Source organism: Vombatus ursinus, unplaced genomic scaffold (genome assembly GCF_900497805.2).
Source record: "Vombatus ursinus unplaced genomic scaffold, bare-nosed wombat genome assembly UNPS02004704.1, whole genome shotgun sequence".
Lineage (NCBI taxonomy): Eukaryota > Metazoa > Chordata > Mammalia > Diprotodontia > Vombatidae > Vombatus > Vombatus ursinus.
This window is the reverse complement of record NW_020944482.1, coordinates 578,138-594,628: the sequence shown is the minus strand read 5'-3', so window position 1 is coordinate 594,628 and position 16,491 is coordinate 578,138. Positions and strand designations below refer to the sequence as shown.

Sequence of the window (16,491 nt, the reverse complement as noted above, 5' to 3'; positions counted from 1 at the left end):
GGAGATATAACAGAAAATAAAGATATAACAAGTGCTTTGTCCATGCCCAACTTAACCCATCTTCCAGTAGGCACTGTTGTGCCCATCATGTAACTTGACAGGGGTTGCCATGGCACATTCTCTCCTGTTTGTCACATGACCTGTGGCAACAGGTCTGTCTCTAGGCTGAGAGCTACCAGAGTCGTATGTTTTTGCTCTGTTTTTGGTCGTTAACTATCGTTGAACAGGGACAAAGTGAGTGCAGCTATACTGCAGTGCAGCTGACACCCGCTATGCAATGAGAGGCAATAATTTGAGGACTTCTTCCCTCCCTTGCTGCACGGCCACCCTCCAAGTTACGTGAGTGTGTGGCGCTCTCTCCAATGTCAGACACTCAGTTCAGTATTTCTTTGTATGTGAGCAGTTCCTATGGAGATTTTTTTTGGTTCTAACATTAAAGTTTTTGGGGTGACTTTGTAAAATGGGTGATAAAAAGAAATGGAAGATTAAATCAGAATACAGAGCATCTAATCCTGAGTGGACAAATAGATACTTGTTTACATGCACAGGAGACAAAATATTGTGCCTTGTTTGCCAAGAATTAATAGGTGTTCTAAGGAATACAATTTTCGTTGCCATTTTCAATCACAACATCCTGACTTAAGTAAATTGAGCACCAATGAAAAACAAATTAAAGCATCAAAATTGTTGAAAAATTTCAGTGGGGAATAATGGTTTTCCAGAAAAGTAAACTCAGAAAATGAGGTGGCTACTAAGAAATAGATTTCAAACATGATTCCGAGTACAATAAACTGATTGCTGACGAGAACTGTAATATGTCCCGTTAGCTAAATGTAAACAGTAAGAAAACCTGAAAAAATGTATTAAAACTTTTAATATTTGGCAAAGTAATTTTTTAACATTAATGTGATTTCATGATGAATAAAAATCTTAAGTAATAAGTGTAATTAGTTGATATGTATTGAAATTTAATAGTTTAAATCATTAATTATACCTTTATTTGGAAAGTGAGCCACTAAAAACCTATCTGCTGCCCAAGAAAATTTAGCCTGTTTTATTTTTGGCCCCTACCTACTGCCAAGTTGTGAAGGTCTGATGTAGAAACACATTATTTATGAGATAAATCGGAAATCATCACTAGTGGGAAGGTTCTAGCTTTAAATTGGATCCAGAAAAGCTTTTTGTCGAAGGTGAGATTTTAACTGGGACTTGAAGGAAGCCAGGAGAGCAAGAAGGAAGACATAACAAGGGAGAACATTCCATTCATGGGGGACATACAGTGAATGTGCTTGGAGTCAGGAGACAGTGTTTTATGGGAGGTACAGCAAGGGAGCCTGCATCACTGGATTACAGAGTAAGGTTTAAGAGGACTGGAACTAAGTAAGATTTAGGAAGGCTGGAAAAGTTAGGGGGAGGGGCAGATTATTAAGGGCTTTGATTGAAAATCGATTTTATATTTGATTCTATAGATGATAGGGAATTGAGTGGGTCACATGGTAAGACCTTCACTTTAGGAAGATCAGTTTGATAGCTGAGTGGAGGATAGACTAGTGTGGGGAGAAAATTAGTCAAGGAGACAGTTAGAAAGCTATTAGAATAATTCACGTGTGAGAGGATGAGAGTCTGCACCAAGGTGAGAACTAGGTGACTAGAAGGATAGTGATAACCTTTATTGTAATTGGAAAGCTTACAATTCAAGGTGAGATTGTTTGTTCTCTATGGAACAGATGTTTTAGGGAACTTAGTGTCGGGGAACAGGTAGCTTTAAAGTGGGACATTGTGGGAAGGTTGGATTGTAGGGGATGCAGAATGGAGTTTGAATCATGATTGCCAGGAGTTCAGAATCCCTGCGATGGAGAGGTTATGACTAAGTGGGAGTTTGTAATTAAGAAATTAGTTTGAGTTATCACATCCTGGGGCTTTGGCCTTCAGGTGAAGTTTTCTCAGGGTATTAAGCATCTCTTAGTTACCTGGAACCAGTACTTACTAGCCTTAATAACTCTACATTCATCATTGATTGGCCAACCATAGGTCCCTATCCAAGCACCACTTAATGGTTATAGTTTGGGTCCTGATACTCAGAGTAAATGTAAATAAGTAGTAATTGTTTGTCTTTTGACCAGGAACTCTGAGGGTCTTCCCCTCCCAGTTTGACTGTTGGTTTTTAATTAAAGGGACCTTCCTTTGACTCATTTCTTAAACAGTTCTGCCTCAGTCCAAGTGAGAACTGGGAAAGACTTTAGCTTATAAAGGCCATGGTCTCCCACTGCACCCTGGGCCATCTCCAGTTGTCCTGATCTATATCTGGCCACTGGACCCAGATGGCTCTGGAGGAGAAAGTGAGGCTGGTGACTTTTTGCAGCCCTCCCTCACTTAAATCTAATTTACTTGCAAGTCATGGCATCATCTTCCTGATGTCATGCTCCTCTTCAAGAATGAAGGACAAACCCTAACCTGGGAGTAGTCAGAGGTCTCCCTCTTTCCTATCTCAGTAACCTCATCAACTTTCATGGATTTAAGTATAGGTCTATGCAGATGACTACCAGAACTACATATCCATCCCTAGTCTCTCCCCTGAGCTTCCTTCTTGAATCACCAGTTGCCTATTTGAAGACATTAAGGTTCTAAAATGATAAATTGTTTTATCTCTTTTATAGAACGTTATTCCATCATCATACAACTCCTTTTAGTTACTCAAATAAATTTACCTTTTCTCTCTTTCTCTTGACTTTTGTGTTTTTGCCTTTTGAAATATTTTTTGCCTTTTGAAATATTAGATTCTAAGGGCAGCTAGATGGCGTAGTGGATAGAGCACCGATCCTGGATTTAGGAGGACCTGAGTTCAAATCCGACCTCAGACACATAACACTTACTAGCTGTGTGACCCTGGGCAAGTCACTTAACCCCATTGCCTAGCCCCCCCCCCAAAAAGAATATTAGATTCTATAATCTCTTCTTTTTAGTAGTAGTAATTGACGTGCTTTGTATGATCTTCATTTGATTCTTGAATTCCTCCTTTCTTGATGCTTGCAATATTTTTCATTGATGTTGCCATTTTTTGTTTGTTTTTGCCATAACACTCCTGAAGTTTTGGGAATTTCTTTCAGGAGTTGATTCGTGGATTCTTTCTGCCTTTACTTTGTTTTCTAGTTCTAAAAGCTCTGGCATTTTTGATTTATATTTTTTTCAAAACGTCCTGGCTTTTTTTTTCTCTTTCTGTCTTTTTGTCATGGTTTTCAAGAAGTTTGATTATTCTTAAATGATCTCTCCTTGACCTATTTTCCAGGTGAGTTGTTTTTATATCAGTATCTTATATTTTCCTCTATTTGTTCCCAGTCTTTTTATTTTGTGCTAATATTTCTTGCCATCTCTTGGTCATTAATTTCTGTTTGGTCTGTTCTGATTTTCGAGAATTTTATTTCCTCACTTAGGTTTACCACTAGAAAATTTTAATTAACGATTTAGTTAGTCTTCTTCCAATTCTTACTTCCATGTCTTTTATTTCATTTTTTTTTCTTTTCATTTCTTCTAGGTTTTTATCCTTGTCAAAGATTCATTTCTTTTCTTTGAATCTCCACTTATAGTTATTACAGACATTCTATAGTTAAGGTTTTCCTGGAGTAGATATGGAGAAACTAGGTGTTCTTCACATGCAGATATTTTCTCCTTTTTGGGGATTTCTGGTTGTGCCTTAATTTTTCATACTCTTTACAAAGTATTTTCTTTGATTTACTAACCTCTCCTGCTTTACTGGGATAATTTACTCTTTGTACTATGCAGTTTTTATTTATTGATGAGTACTTGAAGTATAGCTATAGAAAAACAGACTTTAGAAAAGTTAATTGTGATTCAAATATTCAAAAATTCAAATTCAACACTATCTGACTTTTCCTTTAAACCCAAATCACACTGGCTTTCATGGAATGGCCAATAATAGGCCCCAGCCCAAGCCTTTGGAATTTGATGGTTTAGAGTAGGCGCAAATAACTATTATTTTTTGTTCCATCTAGAATCTCTGAGGGTCTTTCCCCTTCCAGATTGATTCTTTTGTGATGGTAAATTGGGCCATCTTTTATCTCTATTTGTACTTAGCCCTTAATCATTGAATGGACTTTGCCTCAGACAAAATGAAAACTGGAAAAGACTTTAGTTTAAAAAGGCCAAGGTCATCCACTGCATCCTGGGTCATTGCCAATCTTCTTGACTTTGGTCTTTCCACTGGACCTTGATGACTCTGGAGGAGAGAGTGAGGATGATGACTTTGTGAAGCTCTATCTCACTTAAATCCAATTCACATGCAAGTGAAGACATCACCCACATGATGTCATTGGTCCTCTTCTAGAATGAAGGACAAACAACAAGAAGGAATGAACATATTACGCAGAATAGCTTAGTCATTCACAGTTATTCTTTGAAAAGTGTTGCTGTTACTGTATATAATGTTCCCTTGCTTCTTCTCATTTCACTCTGCGTTATTTCACACGTGTCTTTCCATGTTTTCCTAAAACCAACCTGCTTGTCATACCTTATAGCACAGTAGTATTTGAACACAATCATATGCCACAGCTTATTTAGCCATTCCTCAGTTGATTGGTCTCCCTTCTCTTTCCAGTTCTTTGCTACTACAAAGAGAATTGCTATAAAGAAGTGCTATAAATATTTTAGACCATATGGTTTCTTTTCCTTTTTCCCCGATCACTTCATCCCTGATTAGGAAACAGACTTAATAGTGGTATTGCTGGGTCAAAGGGTACATGCAGTTTTATAATTTTTTGGGCATAATTCCAAATTGCTCTCCAGAATGATTGGATCAGTTTACAATTCCACCAATAGTGCATTAATATCCCAAGTTTTCCACATCTCCTCCCAACATTTGTCATTTTTCCCTTCTATCATTTTAGCCAATCTTAGGTATGAGATGATATCTCAAAGTTGTTTTAATTAGCATTTCTCTAACTAATAATGATTTAGAGAACTTTTTCAGGTGACTGTTGCTTTGATTTCTTCATTGGAAAACTGTTCATATCCTTTAACCATTTATCAATTGGGGAATGACTCATATTCTTAGTTCTCTCTATATTTCAGATATGAGACCTTCAAGAAACTGTCTATAAATTTTCCCTTCAATTTTCTACTTTTCTTCTGATCTTGGCTACATTGGTTTTATTTGTACAATCCCTTTTTAATTTAATGTAAATAGAATTATCCATTTTACATCCCACAGTGCTCTCTATCTCATTTATTTATAAATTGTTCTCCTCTCCATAAATCTGATAGGTAATATGTTCCATGCTCTACTGTGGTTTGTGAGTTGTCCTTCGTTCTCGAAGAGGACCATGACATCAGGAAGATGATGCCAGTATTTGCAAATAAACAATTGCATTTAAGTGAGGGAGGGCTATGCAAAGTCATCAGCTTTACTTTTTCCTCCGGAGCCATCTGAGTCCAGTGGTCAGATTTAGATCAGGACAACTGGAGATGGCCCAGTCATGCTCTTCTAATAAGTGAGTTGTTATCTCAAAAGCTTAAATTTTTACTTTTATCAAACACAAGGTTATTATAATCATTTACTACTGTGTAATGCATACCTACGATATTCTACTGATTTACCATTCTATTTCTTAGCCAGTACCAGACAGTTTCAATAATTATGTCCTTGGAATACAGTTGAAGATCTGCTTTCTACCTTTGCTGTCCATTTGGTTTACTCAACTCTCACCTGTAGCTCCAAGAGTCTGTAGCATGTGCAGCTACCACACCCTGGTAAACCATTTCAGCAGAAGGTATAAAATAGGTTGAAGGTAAGCCAGAGGTCTCAAATCCAGGTGAAGTAGAATTGAAACATGTGAAGACTTTGTCTGACGGAATGGGCGGATGAGAACAGTTTGTTCCAACAGCCATGTTGACTGTGGAGTGCTTAGAAATTTGGTTAGACATCAGAGATACCAAAGTCATCCACTGCATCCCAAGCTGTCACCAGTCATCTTGACTTTTGTCTTGCCACCGGACTTTGATGACTCTGGAAGAGAGAATGAGTCTGATGACTTCATACAACTCTGCCATATTTAATTTATATGTGAAGAAAAAGACATCACCCATATCATTTTGCCATTTTTACCTACCTCAAAGTCCTGGTTTTCAGTGATATTGTCAGACACTTTCAATGAGGATGAAAATGGCATCATGGTCAGCTACTGCACTGATGGTAAATTCTTCATCTTGAAAAGGCTACAAGTGGAGGGAGAATTGGTGCATGCTATTTTGATCACAGATGATTTTGCACTTAGTGCAGCTTCTGAGGCTGAGATATAACAAAGTGTGGATTGATTTTCTGTTGCTTGTGCTAGTTTGACCTAACAACACCAAGAAAATACAGTGCTCCATCAGCCACTACCGAACTATCCATATGTGGAGCCATAGTTACAGCAGTAGAAATATTGAATGCTGTGGATAAGTTCACTTACCTTGGCAGTATACTTTCTAGGAATGTACATATAGATAATGAAGTTAAACACATGTATTGCCAGAGCTAGCTCAGTATTTGATAGGCTCTTAAAGAAAATGTGGGAGAGAGGAGATAGTAGACTGCCTACTAAACTGAAGGTCTACAAAGCTGTGGTGCTGACCTTATTGTTGTCTGTCTGTGAAATCTGGGCAGTCTACAAGCACCATGCCAGGAAACTGAATCACTTCCATTTGAATTGTCTTAGGAAGATTCTGAAGATCACCAGGCAAGAGAAGGTATTGGACACTGAGGTCCTTTCTCAAGCTTAACTGCTAAGCGTTCAAACTCTACTGCACAGAGTACAGATCTGATGGGCTGGCCACATTGTTTGAATGCCAAACGTGTATTTGCCTAAAAGACTCTTTTATAGAAAACTCACAAAAGGCAAGAATTCACATGAAGGTTAGAAAGAAGCAATACAAAGACACTCACAAAGTCTCTCTGAAGAACTTTGGTGTCAGTTATGAGACATGGGAGACACTGGCACAGGACAGTCCAGTATTGCATGCCCACATCAGAGAAGGTACTGTGTTCTATGAGAGAAGTAGAATTGCAGTAAGTCAAAAGAAATATGAGATGCACAAATTTAAAGACCTCTCCCCTCCAAATGTTCATGTAGACTATTTGTCCCTGACCTGTGTAGAGTCTTTTGAGCTTGTATTGATCTTATCAACCATAGTTGGACACGCTGTATTTTGACTCCAACCTAGTGATGTCGTTTTGGTTCTCTTCAGGAACGAAGGACAACAACCAAGATATGATATTGCTCGATCTCTTTCCTTTATATATTTTCCATTAATTCCTTTGATATTCTTGACCTTTTGTTCTTCCAGATGAATTTTGTTATTATTTTTTCTAGCTCTATAAAATAATTTTTTGGTAGTTTGATTGGTATGGCATTGAATAAGTAAATTGATTTAGGTAGAATTGTCATTTTTATTATGTTGACTCAGCCCAGGCATAAACAGTTATTTAAATCTGACTTTATTCATGTGAAAAGTGTTTTTAATTGTGTTCATATAATTCCTGGATTTGATTGACAGATAAACTCCCAGGTGTCTTATATTGTCTGCAGTTATTTTAAATTAAATATCTCTTAGTATCTCTTCTTGCAGGGCTTTGTTGGTAATATATAGAAATGCTCCTCTTTTATGTGGATTTATTTTATATGCTGCTAAATTATTAATTTTTTCAACTATAGAGATAGTTTTATTTCCTTATTGCTCATTCTGATTCTTTCAATTTCTTTTTCTTCTCTTATTGCAATTGCTAGGATTTCTTCTATAAAATTGAAGAAGAGTGGTGAAAAGGGGCAGTCATTATCTTTTACATGAAATCTTTTCTGGTCCCTTAACTGTCCTCCCTTTGTATATAACCTTATTTTTATTGGTTTTATTTTGTATATATTTTAACATAGGCATGTGTTTTCCAGTAGAAGGCAAACTCCTTGAAAGTTTAGTATGTTCATTTTTATCGTTGTTTCCTCATTGTCTATCTCATAGGCAATTAATAAATGCTTAATTGGTTATTGATAACTTTACCTTCTACCCTGTACTTAAAATCTGAATTGAAATGAATGCCTTTTGGACACAGCAAACCTTGATTGTTTGAGAAAGAAGAGAAGGGAAAACAAGGAAAGAGAAGAGAAAAAGATAGAAACAGAGAAAGAAAGAGACTGAGACCTACAGTCACAGAAGGAGAGAACTTAGAAGTAAACAGGAAATGTTCTCTGATTACCTATTCTTTGTCCATACTATAATTTTCAACCAAGTTATACAACCACTGGCCTGACCAGATATGCATGCCTAATTGGGCTACAAGTTTGATGCTGAGTCAAAAATTTACCCTGAACAAGTAATAAAAGTTTAAGCAGTTTGTTTCTTTTTTTACATGAAGTCAGTTTATATTTTCAAAAAGGATCTTTAGCGTATTTCTTTCTACACTCATTCCCTAATTGATTAAAGGTGGAACTATATTGATTTTATTGTTCCCAGAATAACTATGACATAGTCAAAAATCAATTATTATAGTGAAGAGTGATATTTTAGCTTAAATTGATAGGAAATGTTTTCTTATTATTCATAGCTAATTACAGAATGTACCAAGCCCTTCTCTTGAAGTAAAATTTCATAACTTTTTAAATTGAGAGATACTATACACATACACTTTTCACTGAATTGATAAATAAAGGAAGAACACTGTTTTAATTCTGTAGTCTTGGATTAGCTTTAGGGTACTGGTGTGAACTTAGATTTTAGCAATCAGAGGAAATTGTTCTGGATAGGTCAGTTCTTAATAAACTTGCATTCTTAAGTTGTTGTCATGCAGGTCATAAAAACAGGAATGACAAATAACCCTTGAGGCTCTGTGCATCTAACAATGAGGACTTTATTTCAAAAAATGAAGCCATGGGTCATTTAAAGTGCTTCATGTTTGTTTTGAGTTTATTGTCTGATGTTTAGCAAAAAGCAAACCTGACTCATTTTGCTGTGTTTGTTCTCTTTGTTCTCTAGGCTGCTTTCCAGGAGAATGTTGGAAGACAGGTATGGTAACTTTTTTGAATCTTCTTTCACTGAACTTCCTGTATCCCTATTTCTGAACACTAAAAGATATATAGCTGGACACTATTTTCCTTCATTAGAATTATTTAAATGTGTCTCAAGTAAAGTATGTATTTAATAATACAATTTCTGCTAAGCAGTACCTTAATGCTCTACTCAATTCCCTGTTCATCTCTCATTCCTAGGGTTAAACTTCTCAATTTTAGTCAGCACTTTAAGATGAGGAGGGCTTTGAATGTCAGGCTGAGGTCTTATGCAAGTGGCACTAAAATAATATTGAAGTATTTTAACATGATGAAAGTGGTCTTTTAGAAGGACTTATCAGGTAATGGAGTGCAGGAAGAATTGGAAGGGACAAAGAGAAAACCAGTTATGAGGCTATTGAAATAATTTTGGTGTACAAATTAATTAGGGCCTAGCCCTAACCTATATTGGTAGCAATGGAATTGAAAAGCAGAGTATTTATATGAAATATATCTTTCTTTTATAAAATAAAGTTTTATTGATATATTTTATATTTCTAATTGTTAGCATTTCTCTCAGTATCTCATCTCATGTTAGCCACTCCTGTCCCTGTTATCCCCTAGAACTAACAATATTTTATAAAGGAAAAAGAGAAAGAAGAAAAAATTCTCAAAAGCCAATTCATATATCAAAAAATTCTGGAAACAAATATAATGTGCCACAGCTGTGGATCTCTCACCTCTCTCACCTACAAAACAGTGGGATGGGGGTGTCATCTCATTTCTTTTCTTTGGAGCCATGGTTTGTTCTTTGTAACTTCAGAACTTTTATTTTTGATTGTTTTGTTATTGTACTTTTTATTTACATTGTATATATTGTTTTTGTTTTGCTTAGCTCAGTCTGTGTCAGATCGTGTAAATCTTTTCATGGTTCTCGGCATTCATCTTCTTTGTCATTTCTTATTGCACAGAAATATTCCTTTACACTAATATACTATCATTCTTTTAGCCATTCTCCAATCACTGGACATCTGTCTACTCCCACCATCCCACTTCTTTGCTACCACAAAAAGTTTTGCTACAAATATTTTGGTATATACAGAAACTTTCATATCAAGGTCAATGATTTCCTTGAGGTATAAGCCTAGTAGTTTATTTTCTGGGTCAAAGGCTATGATAGGACCAACATTTTCCTCATGCAGCTTCCCTGACTTCCCTGATACAGCTGAAAGCTGATTAGTTTCAGCTTTCTGGATTCAGCTTTTAGGCCTAGGGCCATAAATGGTCCCAAGAGAACATAGTTTGGGCCTTTCAGACTTGGTGGGAACCTGAGTCCTCTTGAGTTGTGTTTCCAGATGTAAATAAGGAGGGCCATATCTAGAGAAGCTAAGAACTACTTTATCCTCACTGTATTCTTGCTCTGTTGGGGCAAAGTAAACCTTCTCCTTTGTTAAATGTTTAATGACTTGTGAGTGCCTCATTTCCTCCTATTATCAAACGTGAACTAAGGGTGCTGGAATTATACCTATGCCTATAATAAAAGGTATGGGCATTTTAGTCACTTTACTTGCATAATTCCAAATTGCTTTTCTAAATGGCTTTACTGATTTACAGCTTCACCAACAATGAACCGATGTGCCTATCTTCCATTGACTGTTAACATTTTTGCCAGTTTGCAGGTTGTGGGGTGAAACCTTAGTGTTGGGCTGATTTGCATTTCGCTTATGATTTGGGTCATTCTTTCATGTGATTATTTTGGTTTGCAGTTATTATTAATGATATTTCTAAGGAAGAATTTCCTGGATTTAAAATAATTTTGAGAGACAAATTAATTGTCAAAGATGATTCCATGATCTTGACACTGGTCAATCAGGACAGTGGTGTTTCCTTTGACAAAGATAGGGAAATAACAAGAGAAAGGATAAAGGGATCAGATTTGAGGAGAAAGTGAATACCATTTAGGACATGAATTTGAAAAGTGACAGAGGGGAAATGTCAGAGTGGCAGTTGGAGACACATTATTAGAATTTCGGTCATGACTGGATGTATGGTTTATGGAGTCATCTAGTTATAGATATAAATTCAAACCTTGTTTGAGATCTTTGTCGAAGAGAATGTAGATTAAAAGCAAAGAAAACAGAAAGGGCTGAGATCTCACTTGTAGGAAATAATCAACATTTAGGGTATACTGAGTAGAAGAGGAGGCAACAAAGAAAGAAAACACAGTGTCCTTAGAATCTAAAGAAGCAGAGACTTTTTCAAAATAAAGGGTAGTCAGCTTAAATCCTGCAAAAAGAGGTCAGGGAAGATGAAAACTGAGAAAAGGTTGTTTGGGTTTATAGATTAATGGACACTGATGAACTTTTAGAGGGTAATTTTAGTTTAGTCTTGGGACAAAAGCCAAACAAGGAATATGTGTTAAAGAAATAAAAGATTCAGATATTGACCATTCATTTAGGAAGTTAAGAGATGAAATGGAGAAAAATAGAAAGGAAAAAGAGTTGACAAAAAGGGTGAGTGAAATTTTTTGCAGATGGAAGATCCTTGTGATACAGCCAAAACAGTACTCAGGGAAAGTTTTATATCTCTAAATGCTTACGTCAGTAAAATAGAGAAAGAGAAGATCAATGAATTGGGCAGGCAACTAAAAAAAAACAAAACTAGAGAAAGAACAAATTAAAAATCCCCAATTAAACACCAAATTGGACATCCTGAAAATCAAAGGGGAGATTAGTAAAATTGAAAATAAGAAAATCATTGAATTAATAAATAAAACTAGGAACTGATTTTATGAAAAAAATATAATGTATATAAATCATTGGTTAATTTAATTTAAAAAAATGAGAAAACCAAATTACCAGTATCAAAAACGAAAAGGGTAATAATTAATTCACCACCAGTGAAAAGGAAATTAAAACAATTATTAGGAGCTAAATCTGACAATCTAAGGAAAATGGATGAATATTTACAAAAATATAAATTGCCCAGATTAACAGAAGGGAAATAGAATAATTAAATAATCTCATCTTAGAAAAAGAAATGGAATAAACCATCAGTGAGCTCCATAAGAAAATATCTCCAAGGCCAGATACATTCACAAGTGAATTCTACCAAACATTTAAAGAACAATTAATTCCAATACTATATAAACTATATTCCAATACTATATAAACTATTTGGAAAAGTAGGCGAAGAAGGAGTCCTACCAAATACCACCTGCAATGGTGGTAATACCTCAAGCAGGAAGCTGAAAACAGAGAAAGAAAACTATAGACCAATTTCCCTAATGAATATCAATGCAAAAATTTTAAATAAAATACTGACAAGGAGATTACAGCTATGTATTATAAGATTCACACACTTTGACCAGGTGGGATTTATACCAGGAATGCAGGGCTGTTTCAGTGTTAGGAAAACTGTCAGCATAATTGACCACATCAATAACAAAACTGATGGAAATGATATGATTGGGGGCAGCTAGGTGGCACACTGGATAGAGCCCCGGCCCTGAAGTAGGAGGACCTGAGTTCAAATCTGGCCTCACACCAAACACTTAACACTTACTAGCTGTGTGACCCTGGGCAAGTCACTTAACCCCAGTTGCCTTAAAAAAAAAAAAGAAAGAAATGATATGATTAACTCGATAGATATAGCAAAAGCTTTTGACAAAATACAATACTCATTTCTATTAAAAACACTAGAGAACATAGGATTAAATGGAGCTTTCCTTAAAAAGCAGTAAGTGGTAAAATGTAGTTTTAAAGTAGGAAATGTTAAAAAAAAAAAAGTAGTAAATGATAAAAAACCATCAGCAAATGTTATCTGTAATGGGGATAAGCTAGAAGCCTTCCTAGTAAGACTCGGGGGTGAAGCAAGAATGCATGTTATAAACACTCTTATTCAGTATTGTACTAGAAATGTAATTTATGGCAATAAGAGAAGAAAAAAGCAATTGGGGAATTAGAATAGGCAGTGAGGAAACAAGCTATCCCCTTGCGTACAATGTGATGCTATACTTGGAGAATCCTAGAATATTAACTAAAATGTTTGAATAATGAACAACTTTAGCAAAGTTGCAGGATATAAAATGAACTCACATAAATTATCAGCATTTTTATTGCAAACAATGTCCTGTGGGAAAAGATAGAAAGAGAAATTTCGTTTAAAATAACATAGGCTATATAAAATACTTGAGAGTCTACCTTCTAAGACAAACCCACATAATTACAAAACACTTTTCACACAAAGAAAGTCAAATCTAAACAGTTGGAAAAATATTAAATGCTCATGGGTAGGCTGAGCCAATATAGTAAAAATGACAGTTCTACCTAAATCAGTTGACTGATTCAGTACCATACCAATCAGACTGCCAAAAATTATTTTGTGGAGTTATGAAAAATAATAATCTAGAAGAATAAAAAGGTGAAGAATATCAAGGGAATTAATAAAAGAAATGTGAAGAAAGGTGGTGGCTTAGCCATACCAGATTTGAAACTACATTACGAAATGGTAATCATGAAAACTATCTGGTGCTGGCTAAGAAATAGAATAGTAGATCAGTAGAATAGATTAGGTACACATTACGCAGTAGTAAATGGCCATGGCAATCTAGTATTTGATAAACACAAAAACCCAAGCTTTGGGGACAAGAACTCACTATTTGATAGCTGCTGGGAAAACTGGAAAACAGTATGGCAGAAGCTAGGTAAAGACCAGCATCTTATACTGCCTACCAAGAGAAGGTCAAAAATGGATAAATCATTTAGACATAAAGGGTAATACCATAAACAAGTTAGGGGAGCATGAAATAGTTCAGATCTATGAATAAAGGAAGAATTTATGACCAAAGATGAGATAGAGAGCATTATGAGATATAAAATGGATAATTTTAATTATATTAAGTCAAAAAAGTTTTAGCCCAAACAAAACCAATGCAAAATCAATGCTTAGGTGGAAAGCAAAAATCTGGGAAAAAATTTTTATAGAAAGCTTCTCTGATAAAGGCTTTATTTCTCAAATATATAGAGAACTGAGGCAAATTTAAAAGAATACAAGTCATTCCCCAATAGATAAATGGTCAAAGCATATAAACAGGCAGTTTTCAGACAGAGAAGTCAAAGGCATCTATAGTCATATAAAAAATGCTTCAGTGGGCAGCTCAGTGGATAGAGCTCCAGCCTTGGAGTCAGGAGGATCTGAGTTCAAATCTAGCCTCAGACCCTGACACTTCTAGCTGTGTGACCCTGGGCAAGTCACTTAACCTTATTGCCTAGCCAAAAAGCACACACACACACACACAAGCTCCAAATGACTATTATATAAATCTGTGTTTATATATAGATCACTAGTAGAGAAATGCAGATCAAAACTGTGAGGGACCACCTCACATCTACTAGATTGGCTAATATGACAAAAGAGGAAAATGGTAGATATTGGAAGGGGTGTGGCAAAACTGGGACACTAATGCACTGTTGCAAGTTGTGAACTGATCCAGGCATTCTGGAGAACAATTTGGAACTATACCCAAAGGGCTGTAAAATGGTACACATACCCTTTGTCCAGCAACTACTAATTCTGTTTCCCACAGATTTTTAAATTTTTTTCTTTTTTATTGCTAAAACTTAAATACACAATAAGAAAAGAAAAACAAACATATAAGTAAATATTTAAACTTAAATACAAAATAAGAACAGGGAAAAAAGCAAGTCACGTGCACAGGAGAATGTAAGAGAGGGTACAACATACAGCTATAAATTTCCATTTCAAGAAAGCCTATATATAATAAATACATGTTGTGTTGAGAACTGTCTATTCTTTGCTTCCTTGTAAGTTTTCTTTTGTTCTCTGCTGCACACTTTTTGCTTTGTTGTCTCCCTCCCCCAAGGCTACAAATATGTGTGGATATATTTATATATAGATATAGATATATACACATATATACATACATATATAATATATACTTTACCTAACAAATTCTACTTCTGATCTTTGTTATTATGTTTGTAATATCTCTTATCCTTCCATTCCCATTAATCTAAACATCCTTCTATATTCTCCTTTAACCTATTCCCTCACCCTCCCCTCCAGAGATCCCTCCCTTATCTTCTCCCCTCTCCCTATCCCCTCAGCGTTTTATTTCTTTCTGAATTTAGAAGACTTTTATACTCACATATGTGTGTGTGTGTGTGTGTGTGTGTGTGTGTGTGTATGTATGTATGTATGTATTGTTCCTTCTTGAACCCATTCCCAATTGATAGTGGGTTTCCAGAACCATCTAACATCTTTGTGTTGGTTCTTCCTCTTGCACCTCATTTGTATAAAATAATTACTCTTTTCAGCTGTTCCTAAACAGTTTTACTTTTTAAAGTCATATCATACTCAGATCTACCTCAGTCTTTTTTAAGAACTACCCAATTGCTAATAATAATCTTAGACATAAGTTTTACATTTTACATACATAAAAGATAAATAGTCTGTCTTTATTGAGTCCCTTGTAATTAGTCTTTGTTAAGTTCCTTATTTTTCTCTTGCCCTTTGTATGTCAAATCTTATATGAATTTCAGGTTTTTTTTTTTTTAACAAAGTCCTAACAGTTCATTAAATAACTATTTTTTTCATTCAGGATTATGCTTAGCTTTGCTGGGTATGATATTTTAAGCCAGAACTTCAGTTCTTTTGCTCTTCGATATATACTGTTCCATGACATGCAGTCTTTTAGTGTTGCGGCTGTAGGTCTTGTGTGATTCTGATTGTGGCACTGCCATATTTAAATATTTTTTTCTTGTTACTCATATTTTATCCTTGAACTGGGGGTTTTAGAATTTGACTATAATTCCCACAGAATTTATTTTATGATCTCTTTCAGGTGTGATCAATGGATTTTTTTCTATTTCTGCTGTCCCCTCTTGCTCTAATGCTTCAGGACAATTTTATTTAATTATTTATTGTATTATTGTAACAAGATTCTTTTTGTGATCGTAACTTCAGGTAGTCTGATTATTCTTGTTTTCTCTTTTTGATCTGTTCTCCAGTTGTTTTTCTTATATTTCATATTTTCTATTTTTTCATTCTTTATATTTTGTTTTATTATTTCTTGATCTCTTATAATTTGTCTGGCTTCCCCTTGCTCAGTTCTGATTTTCAAGGAGTCATTTTCTTCCTTAAGATTCCAGATCTCGGGGCAGACAGGTGGTGCAGTGGGTAGAGCACCGGCCCTGGATTCAGGAGGACCTGAGTTCAAATGCGGCCTCAGACACATAACACTTACTAGCTGTGTGACCCTGGGCAAGTCACTTAACCCCATTGCCTAACCCAAAAAAAAAGATTCCGGATCTCGGGCAGCTAGGTGGCACAGTGGATAGAGCACTGGCCCTGGAGTCAGGAGGACCTGAGTTCAAATCCAGCCTCAGACACATAACACTAGCTGTGTGACCCTGCCCAGGGGTCACAACAAACAAACAAG

The 16,491-nt window shown here is 35.6% G+C and overlaps 1 protein-coding gene across 1 annotated transcript in view; it reads left to right on the top strand.

Annotated features, from left to right (window-relative positions):
• TBCD (tubulin folding cofactor D) overlaps positions 1 to 16,491 on the top strand; it is a 445,631-nt gene that overhangs the window by 220,400 nt on the left and 208,740 nt on the right. The window contains exon 17 of the mRNA XM_027840857.1: positions 9,019 to 9,048. Within this exon, the coding sequence (XP_027696658.1) occupies positions 9,019 to 9,048 (30 nt within the window). The remainder of the gene's footprint in view (positions 1 to 9,018; positions 9,049 to 16,491) is intronic.